General features: G+C 50.5%; 1 protein-coding gene and 1 long non-coding RNA gene across 4 annotated transcripts in view; one reads left to right on the top strand and one right to left on the bottom strand.

Annotated features, from left to right (window-relative positions):
- Positions 1-2,798: 2,798 nt before the first annotated feature.
- On the bottom strand, positions 2,799-10,071 carry SDR39U1 (short chain dehydrogenase/reductase family 39U member 1). The gene is made up of 6 exons (XM_065039994.1): positions 9,981-10,071; positions 8,229-8,335; positions 7,811-7,893; positions 7,080-7,201; positions 6,270-6,413; positions 2,799-6,053 (listed from the first exon to the last, which is right to left on the bottom strand). The coding sequence occupies exons 1-6, from the start codon at positions 9,994-9,996 to the stop codon at positions 5,638-5,640; spliced, it is 888 nt and encodes a 295-aa protein (XP_064896066.1). The 5' UTR covers positions 9,997-10,071; the 3' UTR covers positions 2,799-5,637.
- A 26-nt stretch (positions 10,072-10,097) lies between these two features.
- LOC110360675 (uncharacterized) overlaps positions 10,098-13,557 on the top strand; it is a 129,918-nt gene continuing 126,458 nt past the window's right edge. For all 3 annotated transcript variants that reach the window (XR_010467839.1, XR_010467837.1, XR_010467838.1), the window contains exons 1-2: positions 10,098-10,234; positions 12,525-12,637. This is a non-coding gene — a long non-coding RNA (uncharacterized LOC110360675). The remainder of the gene's footprint in view (positions 10,235-12,524; positions 12,638-13,557) is intronic.

The following is a 13,557-nucleotide window of genomic DNA, read 5'->3' on the forward strand; positions in this document are numbered from 1 at the left end:
ACCCCCTACCTGGGTGCTTTCCTTCACCACCTTGATCTCCCTGTAAAAAGTCATGGGAACAAAATCAGCAGGGACAAAATTGTGCTTATCCACAATGTAGGGAAAGCCCTAGGATGCAGTGTGGACAGAGGAACACTTCAAACATGGACCTTCCCTGAACACCCACCCAGGCTCATAATGAGTATTTCCCACAAGTGTGCGCTAAATGATCATAGAATCATTTTGGTTGGAAAAGACCCTCAAGATCATTGAGGCCAAATGTCAACCTAACACTGACACTAAAAAATGTCCCTAAGCACCACACGTACATACCTTTTAAACAGCTCCAAGGATGGTGATTCAACCACTTCCCCGGGCAGACTGTTGAAATCCTGGCAACGCTTTCTGTGAAGAAATGTTGCCTAATATCCAATCTAAACCTCCCCTGGCGCAACCTGAGGCCATTTTCTCTTGTCCTATCACTTGCTACTTGGAAGAAGAGACCAACACCCTCCATGCTACAACCTCCTTTCAGAGAGTTGTAAAGAGCAAGAAAGTCTCCCCTCAGCTCCTGTTCTCCAGCTGAACTCCCCAGGTCCCTCAGCCGCTCCCATCACACTTGTGCTCCAGCCCCTCATCAGCTCCGTTCCCTTCTCTGAACTTGCCTCAGCATCTCAAGATCTTTCTTGCAGTGAGGGGCCCAAAACTGACCCCAAGGTTTGAGGTGCGGCCTCACCAGCACCGAGTACAGGGGGATGGTCACTGCCCTGGTCCAGCTGGACACACTAGTGCGGCTACAAGCCAGGATGCTGGTGGACACCTTGGCCACACTGCTGGCTCATGTTCAGCCGCTGTCAGTCAACACCCCTGGGTCCTTTTCCACCAGGCAGCTTTCCAGACGCTCTTTCCTGGGCCTGTAGCATTCATGGGGTTGTTATGACCCAAGTGCAGGAGCCGGCACTTGGCCTTGTTGAACCTCGTACAATTGGCCTCAGCCCATTGATCCAGCTGGCCCAGACCCCTCTGTAGAGTCTTCCTACCCTCCAGCAGATCAACACTCCCACCCAACTGGATGTCATCTCCAAGCTTACTGAGGGTGCACTCGATCCCCTCATCCAGATCATTGATAAAGAAATTAAACAGAACTGGCCCCAGTACTGAGCCCTGGGGAACAAAACTTGTGACTGGCCTCCGATTGCATTTTACTCCCCGCACAACGACTCTTTGGGCCCGGTCATCCAGCCAGTTTTTTACCCAGTATAGAGTACACCCATCCAAGCCATGAGCAGCCAGTTTCTTGAGGAGAATGCTGTGGGAAACAGCGTCAAGGGCTTTACTAATGTCCAGACAGGCAACATCCACAGCCTTTCCCTCATCCACTAAGAAGGTCACCTTGTCACAGAATGAGATGAGGTTGGTCAAGTAGGACCTGCCTGATTGCTTGGTTACACAGGAAGGTGTCCAGATGGGTTTGAATGTCTGCAGAGGAGACTCCACACCCTCCCCTGGCAGCCTGGGCCAGGCTCTGCCACCCTCACCGGGAAGAAGTTTCTTCTCAAATTTAAGTGGAACCTCCTGTGTTTCAGTTTGCACCCATTGCTGCTTGTCCTACCATTGTTTGTCACCGAGAAGAGCCTGGCTCCATCCTCCTGACATTCACCCTTTACATATTTATAAAAATTAATGAGGTCACCCCTCAGTCTCCTCTTGTCCAGCTCCAGAGCCCCAGCTCCCTCAGCCTTTCCTCACACGGGAGATGCTCCACTCCCTTCAGCATCTTTGTTGCCCTATGCTGGACTCTCTCCAGCAGTTCCCTGTCCTGCTGGAACTGAGGGGCCAGAACTGGACACAATATTCCAGGTGTGGTCTCCCCAGGGCAGAGCAGAGGGGCAGGAGAACCTCTCTGACCTACTGACCACCCCCTTCTAATCCAGCCCAGGTACCATTGGCTTCCTGGCCACAAGGGCACAGTGCTGGCTCATGGTCATCCTGCAGCCTGGCACCTGGGTCGCAGCATCTTCCCATACGATCTTGGTCTGGACAACTGCATCACCAACGGTGGGTGTTGACCTTACAGAAGCCATGGCTTTCTGCCGGGTAGATACCATTGCTCCCTGGCTGAGTGAGCAACCTGAGCTCACAGCATTCAGGTCGCTAGCGCTCCCTGGACTGCAATGTCTTACAGTTTGTGGAACAATGTGTGATGAGGAGTAGCGTTACAAAGGGTGCAGAACTACCAGAGTTTCCAACCTGAGAATTAAGCCTAGCTGTCTTTGATACTGTGTTGCAACTCAGTAGTCCACACAGAGCTAATCCCACAGGAGGTAATCAGTGATGACCACTCATATCTGCTGGAATAAGACTGAAACTGCAGGATCCACCTGGCCACACACACCCCATGACCTGGAGAGATGGAGCTATCAAAGCCAAACAATTGGACTTGCCTATAGGAACTGTTACAAAGGTGTTACTGATGTTAAGTGCCTCAATATGTTCATGCCCGTTGCCTCTGATGGGATGGCCAGTAAGGGGATGGCCCTTGCGCACATCCCCCTCCACAGTTAATGCCCAGAGGAGTCAGGCTCTTGCCCCCAGGGGGGCCCATTCAGGCTCCATGGGAGTGAGGAGGGGGGCAGCTTCTTCTGATGTTACTGGTCAGGGAGGGAGTGTCAGGGTACACAGAGGGAACATGCCTTCTCTTTTCGGGATATCTGGTCAAAGGAGCCATAAACAAGAACATACAGTGAGAAACTTGACACACGATCAAGGTGGTTGTGATGAGAACAAACCTGATAAATCACGCTAATTGGTAACGATGGTGAAGCAAGTCTGAGAACATTTATTTTTACAATTGGCAAGATAAGAGAGGGAGACAAACACAGAGAGTCATAAAACCTGACCAATTAGCACAAACAAAGAGAACAACTAGAAACAAACATTATCAGTCACACTAACTGCTAAGCTCTCAAGGACCTACAGGCAACCAGGACTTTGCAATTGGTAAGGATTGCAAACCTGAGTGTCCAGGTTCTTGGATGGAGTTGATGGGACCATGCAAACTGTTGAGGGAATGTGCAGGGGAGAGGGAGCTGGGAGCAACAAAGGGGGAGGGTAGGAAGAAAAGGTGTATAAAAAAAAGGCTACTTGGGAGTAAACCTGGGTAAGTCAGTGCTGGTCTGGCTGAGTGCTACACTTGACCATCAGTTTGTCCTGTCTTATTAAATCTTTTCATAGGTCTCTCTCTTTCATGCTCTCTCAGAGTAGGCTGGCTTGCTCTCAAGGCCAGGAAACTGAGGCACATGGGAAGAGGAAGAAACCTGCATGTAACTTACAGACAGCATAGATGCAATCCAAGCAAGCCACACTTAGCACAGGGAGTATCTCAGGGGATGTTCTTTCATAGCTATTCCCAAAGTCCCAGCTCACCTAGCTATGCTCGCACTGACTGCAAGGATTATCTACAACTTCAGCTGGACATTCTCACCCTAATTTTCCTGCCCGGAAAGTCAGCAGGTTGCCATTGTGTCTCCAGTCTGGACTGAACAGGCAGCTGAGTGAGGAGTCCAGACTCCACCAAGACTGACTCTTCTGCTACTGTGACTACATTAACCTGGCATAAGCCAGAAATATGTGTTCTAGATGGTTTCGTTTCTTATTTCAGGAATGGAGCAGGGCTTTTTAATTGTCTGAAGTGGTTTTTAATATATTTTTCTAGCCCAAAATTACATTGCACTAGGAATATCTCTCTAAATGTTCTGCTATAAAGAACTTCACTTCTCTGTACATTTCACACTCTGCAACCCACTTTGACATGTGAAAATGAGTCATGGGAAGCATGTAGATACATTTCCTTACAGAATGAGATAATAAAATTGCAATGTTCTCCACAAGAGAAGAGGTAATGCTTCCCAGGGCAGTCCAGGAAGCCTGGATATTCTCATTGCTTCATCAGTGGGAACCACCTGAACACAAGTACCACCTCATGGGATGAATAAGGGAAAACCACTCTGTCTGGGATTAGATAACTACAATGAAGGTAACTCCTCCCTTTAGACTAAAGCAGTGCCTTGCACTGCCTCACACCAAGATGTACCACCCAGTTTGTCCCCACCACAATCTCAGATGTGGTCAACACCCAAGGCCTTAAGAGCAGTCCAGCAGCTAACAGTCCCACCACCTCTGTCCCTGTAGGTGTGCAAAGCAGTTTTCTCCTTCATCCCTGCCACAGCGTCAGGTTTATGCAATCCTGGAGGGGTGTGATGCTTGGCCCTAGACTCAGCTGGAGCTTCTGACACAGCAACTTGGTGCCAGCACAGAGCCACAAGAAAGGAGATGGCAAAGTCTCCAAGCCATCTGTACCCAGCACCTTTTGCACACCCTCAAGATGAATCTTCTCCCACAACCACAACTCCATTTCCTATGAGACCAGGAAAGGCAAAGCAGAAGAGTATAACTAGGTGTGTATGTTACCATGAGGGAAAGGCATGGGTAAAAACAGGAAGAGGGACTTCCAGTAACATGGAAGAGAATGACAACACCTGAACACCTCTTTCCTGCTGCTGCCACCCCTGTCTCTCAGGGGAGGAGACACTACATCCCCAGCTGCTCTGCAAGCAGCTCATCTGCACGCTGTAGAAAAGGGAAGATGGCAGATTCAGCAGTCACAATTAATCCTTAGAGGAGCTTGTGCCCTTCCCCAAAAGCAGGTAATGTGGAGATTGCAGATGGCAATAGGAGGGATGACTGCCAAACTGAGTGTCCTGGTTCTGTTTAAAACAAGACCAGTTCTCTTTTAGCGAGTTTTCCTTTCAGCTAAGTTCTTTTAAGTAACTGCACTTGTCTGAATTCAGTTGCATGTTTTTCAGACACCGTTTGCTCTGGAGCTGACAATGGCAGCAACAGTATGCAGAAGAGCCCCAGGTTTATACTTATTGCTGTGGCAGCCAAGGTTACTGATAAATTTTGCACATCCCATACGTGAGAGGGACGTATTTACAAATAGGGGCGGACAGAATAGCTGACTAAAACTGATCAACTAATTATTCCATCCCACACATGTCATACACTCTATAAAAGTGGGAGATCACAAAGATCTCGCTCTCTTCGACCACAGCTGGCATCTGAAGAGGACCCTGCCTGTCACGCCTGCGATCCGAGGCCTGGTTCCAGATCCCGCATCCCTGAATCCAGTTCCAGTTTGCTGCGGAGTCCAGCCCAGGATTTCTGAGTACCTGTCCTGCAGCCACTGGAGTGGCACCAGTCCTGCCTGCAATGCTGTGCCACCCCAGGAAATTCAGGATTGGTTTTGTATATTTTGTATATTTTCTCTATTTATTAGCAGCATTAGTAAAGCATTTTTAACTTTTCCAGTTTGCAAATCTCTCTCCCTTTTCCTCCTATAAGCTTTCCTAGTGGGGAGGGTGGGTGGCTAACAGAGACCATCTACCACAGTTTATTGTCGCCCTGCAGTAAAGGGTGACACTGAGGACGCACAAAGGGAGACAGATGGTGAAAAGATTGCTCACCCTTTCTGTATGTTCTGTATGTGGATGGGGAACCGTCAAGAAGAGGCAGGGCTACCCTCTTTCTCACAGGGGAAGGGATGTAAGCCAGCAAGCTCACAAAAACAGGACCTAACCCAGTCCAACTGAGGAGTCTTCAAGCCACAATGTCCTTCAGAGCTCCAGACAGCTCAGGGAAGATGAAATGGTAGCCACTCTCCAAGGTGCGTTTTGGTACCACTTTCTGGCCCTCCAACAGCATGACGGCGCGCTCTGCCCCGAAGACAGCCCGCACGGCCCAAGCCGGCATCGGCAGCAGGGCTGGGCGCCCCAGGGCTGCAGCGAGCTCCTGAGCAAAGGTGCTGTTGGAGGTGGTGGCGGAGGATGGGGAGACACCGTTGAGGACACCTTGCAGGCACTCACTCTCCAGGGCATGACACACGATCCCAGCCAGGTCCCGAATGTGGATCCATGGGAAGGGCTGGAGCCCAGAGCCTAAGGGGCCACCCAATCCCAGACGGAAAGGCCAGAGCATTTGAGAGATTGCACCACCATCTCGACCCAGAACCACCCCTGTGAGGAAAAGAGAGTGAGATAAGGACTACCCCCCTCTCCAAAGGACAAAAGCCCCCTTCACACCCAGACCCACAACCAGGAGACAATCCTTAGCGGGATGGACTGGAACAGCACACCCATTATGAAGAGGTACAAGACCCAATGTCTTTCTCCCTCCTCTTCCCTCAGCATGAAAGCAGAGCCACCCTGAACATGTAGGATGCTCCTCCTCACCAGATCTCACCACAACACCACGAGCTGGGCTCCCAGGGACGAGAGCTGCCGCCTCCCAGGAGCTCACCAGGCGTGAGAAGAAGTCGAAATCCCCCCCAGGACTGTCCTCAGTATACTCAGCTGTGGGGCTAGGGCGGTAATAGCCTGTGGGTATAACAGCAGAAAGGGAGTCAGGGTTGAATCATGACACCAGCCACACACCCTCCCCAAAACAGACCCTCTTCCCTGTCTCCAGGAGCCCAGAACTTGATCACTTCACCAAAGACATCCTCACATGAACAGCACAGGGTCCCTCTGATGGCAATACTCAACTACCAATGTGCTCTGCAAGTTCAGCAGGACATACTAATACTCAGGTTGAGCTGGCAGTACCGAGAACCAAATATACCAGCAGGCAACACACTGAGCAGGCTGCATAGAAAGGTGCTTGCTCTAAAACTGGGCATCACAGATGCTAAACTGTGGCAGCATTAAAGACTGGAGAAAGCAGAAATACAGAGTTGGAGAAATGCAGGGGGATTCAGCTGAGGCCCTGTTTAGACAAACTAGTTTTACAGGATGCTTAAAGGCTTTCACAGAAAAATGGTGAAAAGGTCCTGTCCTAGTGAAACCAAGAGAAAGCATAAGGACCCAAATTCATCTGCAGCAGTAACAAAAAGCTGATCAAAGTTTGCTTAAACACAGTGACATTGATGGCAATAAAGCTGGCATTTCAAGGCAAGACATGTGTCCCCCCAGAAGCGTGTTTCTGTCTGGAGGTTACCTCTCCAGGTCAGCGTGAGTCATGCCTTGACTGGGCCCAACCAATACCTACGCCGGTGACGAGGACCCAAGCATGGGGTGGCCGTTCAGCATCAGCAATGGCTTTGGCCAAGGTCTTGGTGGTCTCAACGCGGCTGCTGATGACTTCCCTGCAGAAGGCATCATTCCATCTGGGAAAGGGAGAGCCAGTGATTATGCTCCCCACAAGGACACCCAAGGAAAGAACAGCACCAAGCAGAGTCCCAGCAGACACCCACTCACAAGCACAGGAGAGGTCATGTGAATTCCTCCCAACCCCGGAGCAGGGGGAGGACATGTGATCTTACTACCTAAATGCATGGGGACTTTGGGAGATGGTGGCTCTCCACTTCCCACAAAAGGCTGTGGGTTTTGGATTGCCTGAGGACAAAGGTAGCAGAGGACCTGGAATCCAGTGCTGGGTACAGTGAATTCTACTGGATGCATTTCCAAAAACACCCTCATATAAGTCAAACTTTGGTTCTGATTTTACATTATCTAAATGTAGGCATCCAGTGTCATTTTGGAAATGTGGAACTACTTTGCCTGGCCTTCAACTGTCAGTCCAGAAGGGAACCTGTATTCCAAAGGTCTCCCAGAACTTACCAGGCCCACAGAAATATTTTGGATACTCAAGGATCGAGATGTCAACAGTCAGGTAACGCAAGTGCTTCCTCCCCAGATCCCTTCCACATTCTCTGATAACACTGAGTTGTCTTGCCTTCACTTTGTCCCAATAGCACTATGACAGATCAAGTTACCTGCGGAAAGGGTTGAGGACATTTTCACCGGCCAAGTTCACCACGGCATCGCACAGGGGCAGTCCAGAGTGGGACAGCTCTTCCTGGGCAGGGGTAACAGAGACATCACACACTCAGACTCCCCTCTGCTCAAGCCTTCCCAACAACCAAGCAGGGCAGGGTCCTAACAGCTCCAGCCAGTTCCTTCTTCACAACACTTGGAGCACAAGCATGAATGGAGAAGGTTTGGCTCCTTGGAACCACAGCAGTACCCATCCCAATGACTATGACCCATGGAACACCCAAGAGCCCAAGAGTACATCCACAGGAGCCAGATTGACCACTGCAGATTCTATGTACGCCATTGCTGGCCAGAGCAAGCAGGTTTGTTCCTCAGCCCTGACATCTTCACCCTCCTGTGACTGCTCTCATCTCATACCCAGCTGATCCGATCCTTGCCCCCTTGTCGAGAGACATGGGTCACTTCATGCCCACGGCTCCGCAGCAGCTGTGTCAGGGCTCTGCCCACAAAGCCAGTCCCACCACCTAGGAGAAAGACAGGACATTACAGATTTGGCATCCCAAGGCCCACACAGGTGCCCCATTACCACAGCCAGCTTTCTGGGACACATTACTCTGGGCCCTGACATGGCTGGTCCCCAGTGCCTGGCTCCCACACAGTATCACAGTATCACAGTATGTTTGGGATTGGAAGGGACCTCAAAAGGTCATCTAGTCCAATCCCCCTGCTGGAGCAGGAATGCCCGGGTGAGGTCGCACAGGAACATGTCCAGGCGGGTTTTGAATGTCTCCAGAGAAGGAGACTCCACAACCTCCCTGGGCAGCCTGGGCCAGTGTCTGTCACCCTCACTGAGAAGAAGTTTCTTCTCAAATTTAAGCGGAACCTCTTGTGTTCCAGCTTAAACCCATTACCCCTTGTCCTATCGTTGTTTGCCACCGAGAAGAGCCTGGCTCCATCCTCATGGCACTCACCCTTTATATATTTATAAACATTAATGAGGTCCCCCCTTAGTCTCCTCTTCTCTAAACTAAAGAGCCCCAGCTCCCTCAGCCTTTCTTCATAAGGGAGATGCTCCACTCCCTTAATCATCTTCGTTGCCCTATGCTGGACCCTCTCCAGCAGTTCCCTGTCCTGCTGGAACTGAGGGGCCCAGAACTGGACACAATATTCCAGGTGTGGTCTCACCAGGGCGGAGTAGAGGGGAAGGAGGACCTCTCTTGATCTACTAACCACCCCCTTCTAACCCACCCCAGGATGACATTGGCCTTCCTGGCCACAAGGGCCCAGTGCTGGCTCATGGTCACCCTGCTGTCCCCAGGACCCCACACACAGCACCCAGCTCTGAGAACCATAGATCATAGAATAGTTTGGGTTGGAAGGGACATTCAAAGTTCATCTAATCCAACCTTTGCCATGAGCAGGGACATCTTCACCAGCTCAGGTTGTTCAGAGCCCCGTCCAGCCTGGCCTGGGGTGTCTCCAGGGATGGGGTATTCACCATCTCTCTGGCCAACCCAGGCTAGGCTCTCACCATAAAAAATTTGTTCCTCATGTCCAGCCTGAATCTCCCCTCTTTGGGTTTAAAACCATCACTTCTTATCCTGTCACAACAGATCCTGCTCAAAAGTCTGTCCCCATCTTTCTTATGGGCACCTTTTAAGCACAGAAAAGCCGCACTAAGGTCTCCCCGGAGCTTCTCTTCTCAGCTGAACACCCCAACTCTCTCACCTGTCCCCAGCAGAGCTGTTCCAGCCCCGGATCATTGCTGTGGCTCCTCTGGCCCCTCTCCAGCAGGCCCATGTGTGTCTGTGCTGAGGACCCAGAGCTGGACCAGCACTGCAGGGGGGTCTCACAGAGCGGGGCAGAGGGGCAGAAAATCCCCAAACCTGCTGCCCGCGAGGTGGGGATGCAGCCCAAGGTACGACTGGCATTCGGGGCTATCTCCTACTCCCTTACCCCTGGGGAGACTGGAGGGGGGCGGCTCCAACCGCAGCACCCTCACTCCTGCACCCCCCGTTCCAGCACTGCGTCCCCCTCCCAGCCACCGCACGCAGCCGCCCTGTGGCCGCCACTTAGGACCAGCTCCCTCCGCCAGGCGGCCTCCCGCGCCCACCCGGGTCCCAGCAGCGGCCTGACCGGAGACCCCGGCCCCGCCGGGCCCGCACTCACCCACCAGCACCCGCATGGCCGGATCCGCTGCGCAGGCGCCAGGCAGCACCGACTGCGCATGCGCGTTCCCGCCCGCACCGCGCCCCACCCCACCGAGAGTGCAGGGGGCAGAGCGGGCGGGGCGGGCGCAGGGGGCGGGGAGGGCGCGTCCGGCAGCTGCCAAACGTGCTGGAAAACCAGCTGGAAGCGAAGCAGGTGTAGCAGGGGAGCGAACAAGGCCCGGGGGGTTGATCAGTGGAGCCAGAACTCAGTGGGTGAGTGCAGGAAAAGGCTGGGGTGGGAAACCTGTAGTGTAAACGCTGCATGAGACGTCGGTTGGCTGCGTCATGGAATACTGAAAGGGCAACTTGGAGGAGTTTGTTAAGTTGGTCAGTCAATTAATTAAAAGAGCTGAAATAAATGCCAGTGAAGCACTTTTTAATATTTCTAACTGAAAATGAAGAATTTTGCCGTTGGGAATTAGGCTAGAATTGTTCTTGCTGACCCTGAGCCTCCCTTCACAGAATCACAGAGCGGTCGGGGTTGAAGGGACCTCTGGAGACCATCTGGTCCAACTCACATTCACCAAAGCAGATCACACAGGTGGGCCCAGGGGGTTTGAATGTCTCAGAGAAGGCGACTCCACACCCACTCTGGGCAGCCTGGGCCAGGCTCTGGCACCGCAAAGGGAAGAAGTTTCTCCTCGTGTTTAGATGGAACCTCCTGTGCTTCAGTCTGTGTTGGGTACCAAAAGAGTCTGGTCCATCCTCTTGACACCCGCCCATGAGATATTTATCAGCATAACAGACATAAAGAACCTGAAAGTGTATCCTTCAGTAAGTCTCTGTATATAAAGGTAATATTAAATAGTTACAGATAGGGTTGTCTGTATTATAATTACCCACACTGAGATAGTCGAGCCCTAGCTGATGCATCTTTCCTGACTTGCTGCCCATTTTACTCAGACCTTTCTCACACTTTAGAGTAGTGGAGATAAGGCGTATGAGGTAAATGTCACAATTAAATTACCTTCAAAGGGAAGAAATCATAACAACTGCAGCACAACAGAAGAAACAGTTCATTTAGCTGCCCATACAGAGCTGCGGTCTGTAGAATGCTGTTGGCATAGCCACAGGTGTAGAATGCCAGTGGAACCTAATGGCATCTTTTCGACATCTTAGTGAGGTGGAGCAGTGTGTTACCAATGGCAAAAGCTGGTAGCCCATGGCTTGGACAAGTGTACTCTACGCTGGGTTAAGAACTGGCTGGAGGGCCGGGCCCAGAGAGTGCTGGTGAATGGGGCTGCATCCAGCTGGCGGCCAGTCACTAGTGGTGTCCCCAGGGGTCAGTGTTGGGTCCAGTCCTGTTTAACATCTTTACTGATGATTTAGATGAGGGGATTGAGACCCTCATCAGCAAATTTGCTGATGACACCAAGTTGGGAGGGGGTGTGGACCTGCTGGAAGGCAGGAGGGCTCTGCAGAGGGATCTGGATAGACTGGAAAAATGGGCTGATTCCAATGGGATGAAGTTCAACAAAAGGCCAAGTGCCAGGTCCTGCACTTTGGCTCCAACAACCCCCTGCAGCGCTCCAGGCTGAGCACAGAGTGGCTGGAGAGCAGTCAGACAGAAAGGGGCCTGGGCGGACTAATGGACAGGAAGCTCAACATGAGCCAACAGTGTGCCCAGGTGGCCAAGAAGGCCAATGGTATACTGTCCTGTATCAAAACTAGCGTGGTCAGCAGGACAAGGGCAGTGATCCTTCCCCTGTACTCTGCATTGGTGAGGCCACACCTGGAGTATTGTGTTCAGTTCTGGGCCCCTCAGGTCAGGAAAGAGATTGAAGTGCTGGAGCGGGTCCGGAGAAGAGCAACAAGACTGGGGAAGGGACTTGAACACAAGCCCTATGGGGAGAGGCTGAGGGAGCTGGGCTTGTTTAGTCTGGAGAAGAGGAGGCTTAGAGGTGAGCTCAGCACTCTCTAGAACTACCTGAAGGGCAGTTCTAGCCAGGTGGGGATTGGTCTCTTCTCCCAGGCAGTCAGCAATAGGACAAGGGGGCATGGGCTTCAACTCTGCCAGGGGAAATTCAGGCTGGATATTAGAAAGCAATTCTTTGCAGAGAGAGTGGTCAGGCATTGGAATGGCTGCCCAGGGAGGTGCTGGACTCACCGGTCCTGGAGGTTTTTAAACTGAGATTGGCCATGGCACTTAGTGCCATAATCTAGTAAATGGACTGGAGTTGGACCAAGGGTTGGACTTGATGATCTCTGAGGTCTTTTCCAACCCAGTCGATTCTGTGATTCTGTGAAGCAGTCATAAGCTGTGGCTGCTGTGAGGAAGTACTCTCTGGTGACAAAGAGAGGAAACAACATCAGCTGGGCTAAACAACCACCCAAGGAAATGACCTGCCTGTCAGCAAAGTAACAATCTAAGGAGTGACAGTGGCAGAGGGGTGACAGAGGTCCCAGATAGAGAGGTTCTTGAGGAAATATTAATAATATGTTGTTGTTTGGTAATAGATGAGGGTTTATGTGAGTGATAACAGACATGGCATTCTTTCCCAAGAGCCTGGTGACATACAACAGTAGGAAGACCATGAAAGAAAGATCTGCAGTTCCAGCTGATTTTGAATCCCATCAGTGTGGACCCAGTCACCATGAACCAATTTTCCATGACAGGTGCGTGATGAAGAACAAAAGTTAAGAGAATAAAGTTGAGTTCATGTTGAAGTTCTGTTTTCTATCTCAAATGAGAGGTAAAACTGATGTGAGATTACTTTTGTTAACTTAAAAAACTGGGTGATAGTTTGACTGCCCACTTAAACATACCAAATGTTTCAAACAGAAAGCTGAATGAATCAAAGACCTTCAGTAGAGGCACAGTCTCAGACACTGATGTTGTACACCCACGGAGTAGCTAAAGAGTAGCAGATATACAAGTGAAGAAAGATCCTTGCAGTAGTTCTGCAGTTACCAATAAAGCCCCAAAGTTATTGTTCCATTCTTGGAAAAACAAAGCAGTGGAATATTTGTGTGCTGTTTGTCATGTAGAGAAATAGTAGATACAGCCACCCTTAAAAATACCCACCTGTTTCTTGTAAGTGTTGTTGATTTGTCTTTCCATGAAAACCACTGAAGTTCAGCTATTTTCTCTTCTGCTCTCCTCCTTTTTTCTCTGTCTTCTCCTGCACCCATAGCCATCATATTAGGTGCCATAAAAGAGGTATGGAGGGATGTAGCAGGAATTGCCGCCTTCTCCCATGTTTCCACACCAAATGAACCAAGAGAAATTGTTGCCTTATGTCTCTTTAGACTGCAAGCTTCCCAAAATCAGTTCATGACAAAGTATCAACAACCTTTTAATTGTACTGAAATGTGTAGTAGTGGCTAAACTTACTTTAGTTTCAGGACTGACTTCAAGAAAACATGTAGTATTATTTTGCACACCAATTCTGAGGAATATATGCTTGAAATTACGAGGAAAATTTTCCAAAAGATCAATAGAGAACTGGAGTTTTGATAACAAATATCCATTGAGACTTTTTGTTCCTCTTTGCTTCTGGCTTCTTCTGAAAATGTTTACTTTGAGAGTATGTGAA

This window comes from Columba livia, chromosome 23 (genome assembly GCF_036013475.1).
Source record: "Columba livia isolate bColLiv1 breed racing homer chromosome 23, bColLiv1.pat.W.v2, whole genome shotgun sequence".
In the NCBI taxonomy this organism is placed as follows: Eukaryota; Metazoa; Chordata; class Aves; order Columbiformes; family Columbidae; genus Columba; species Columba livia.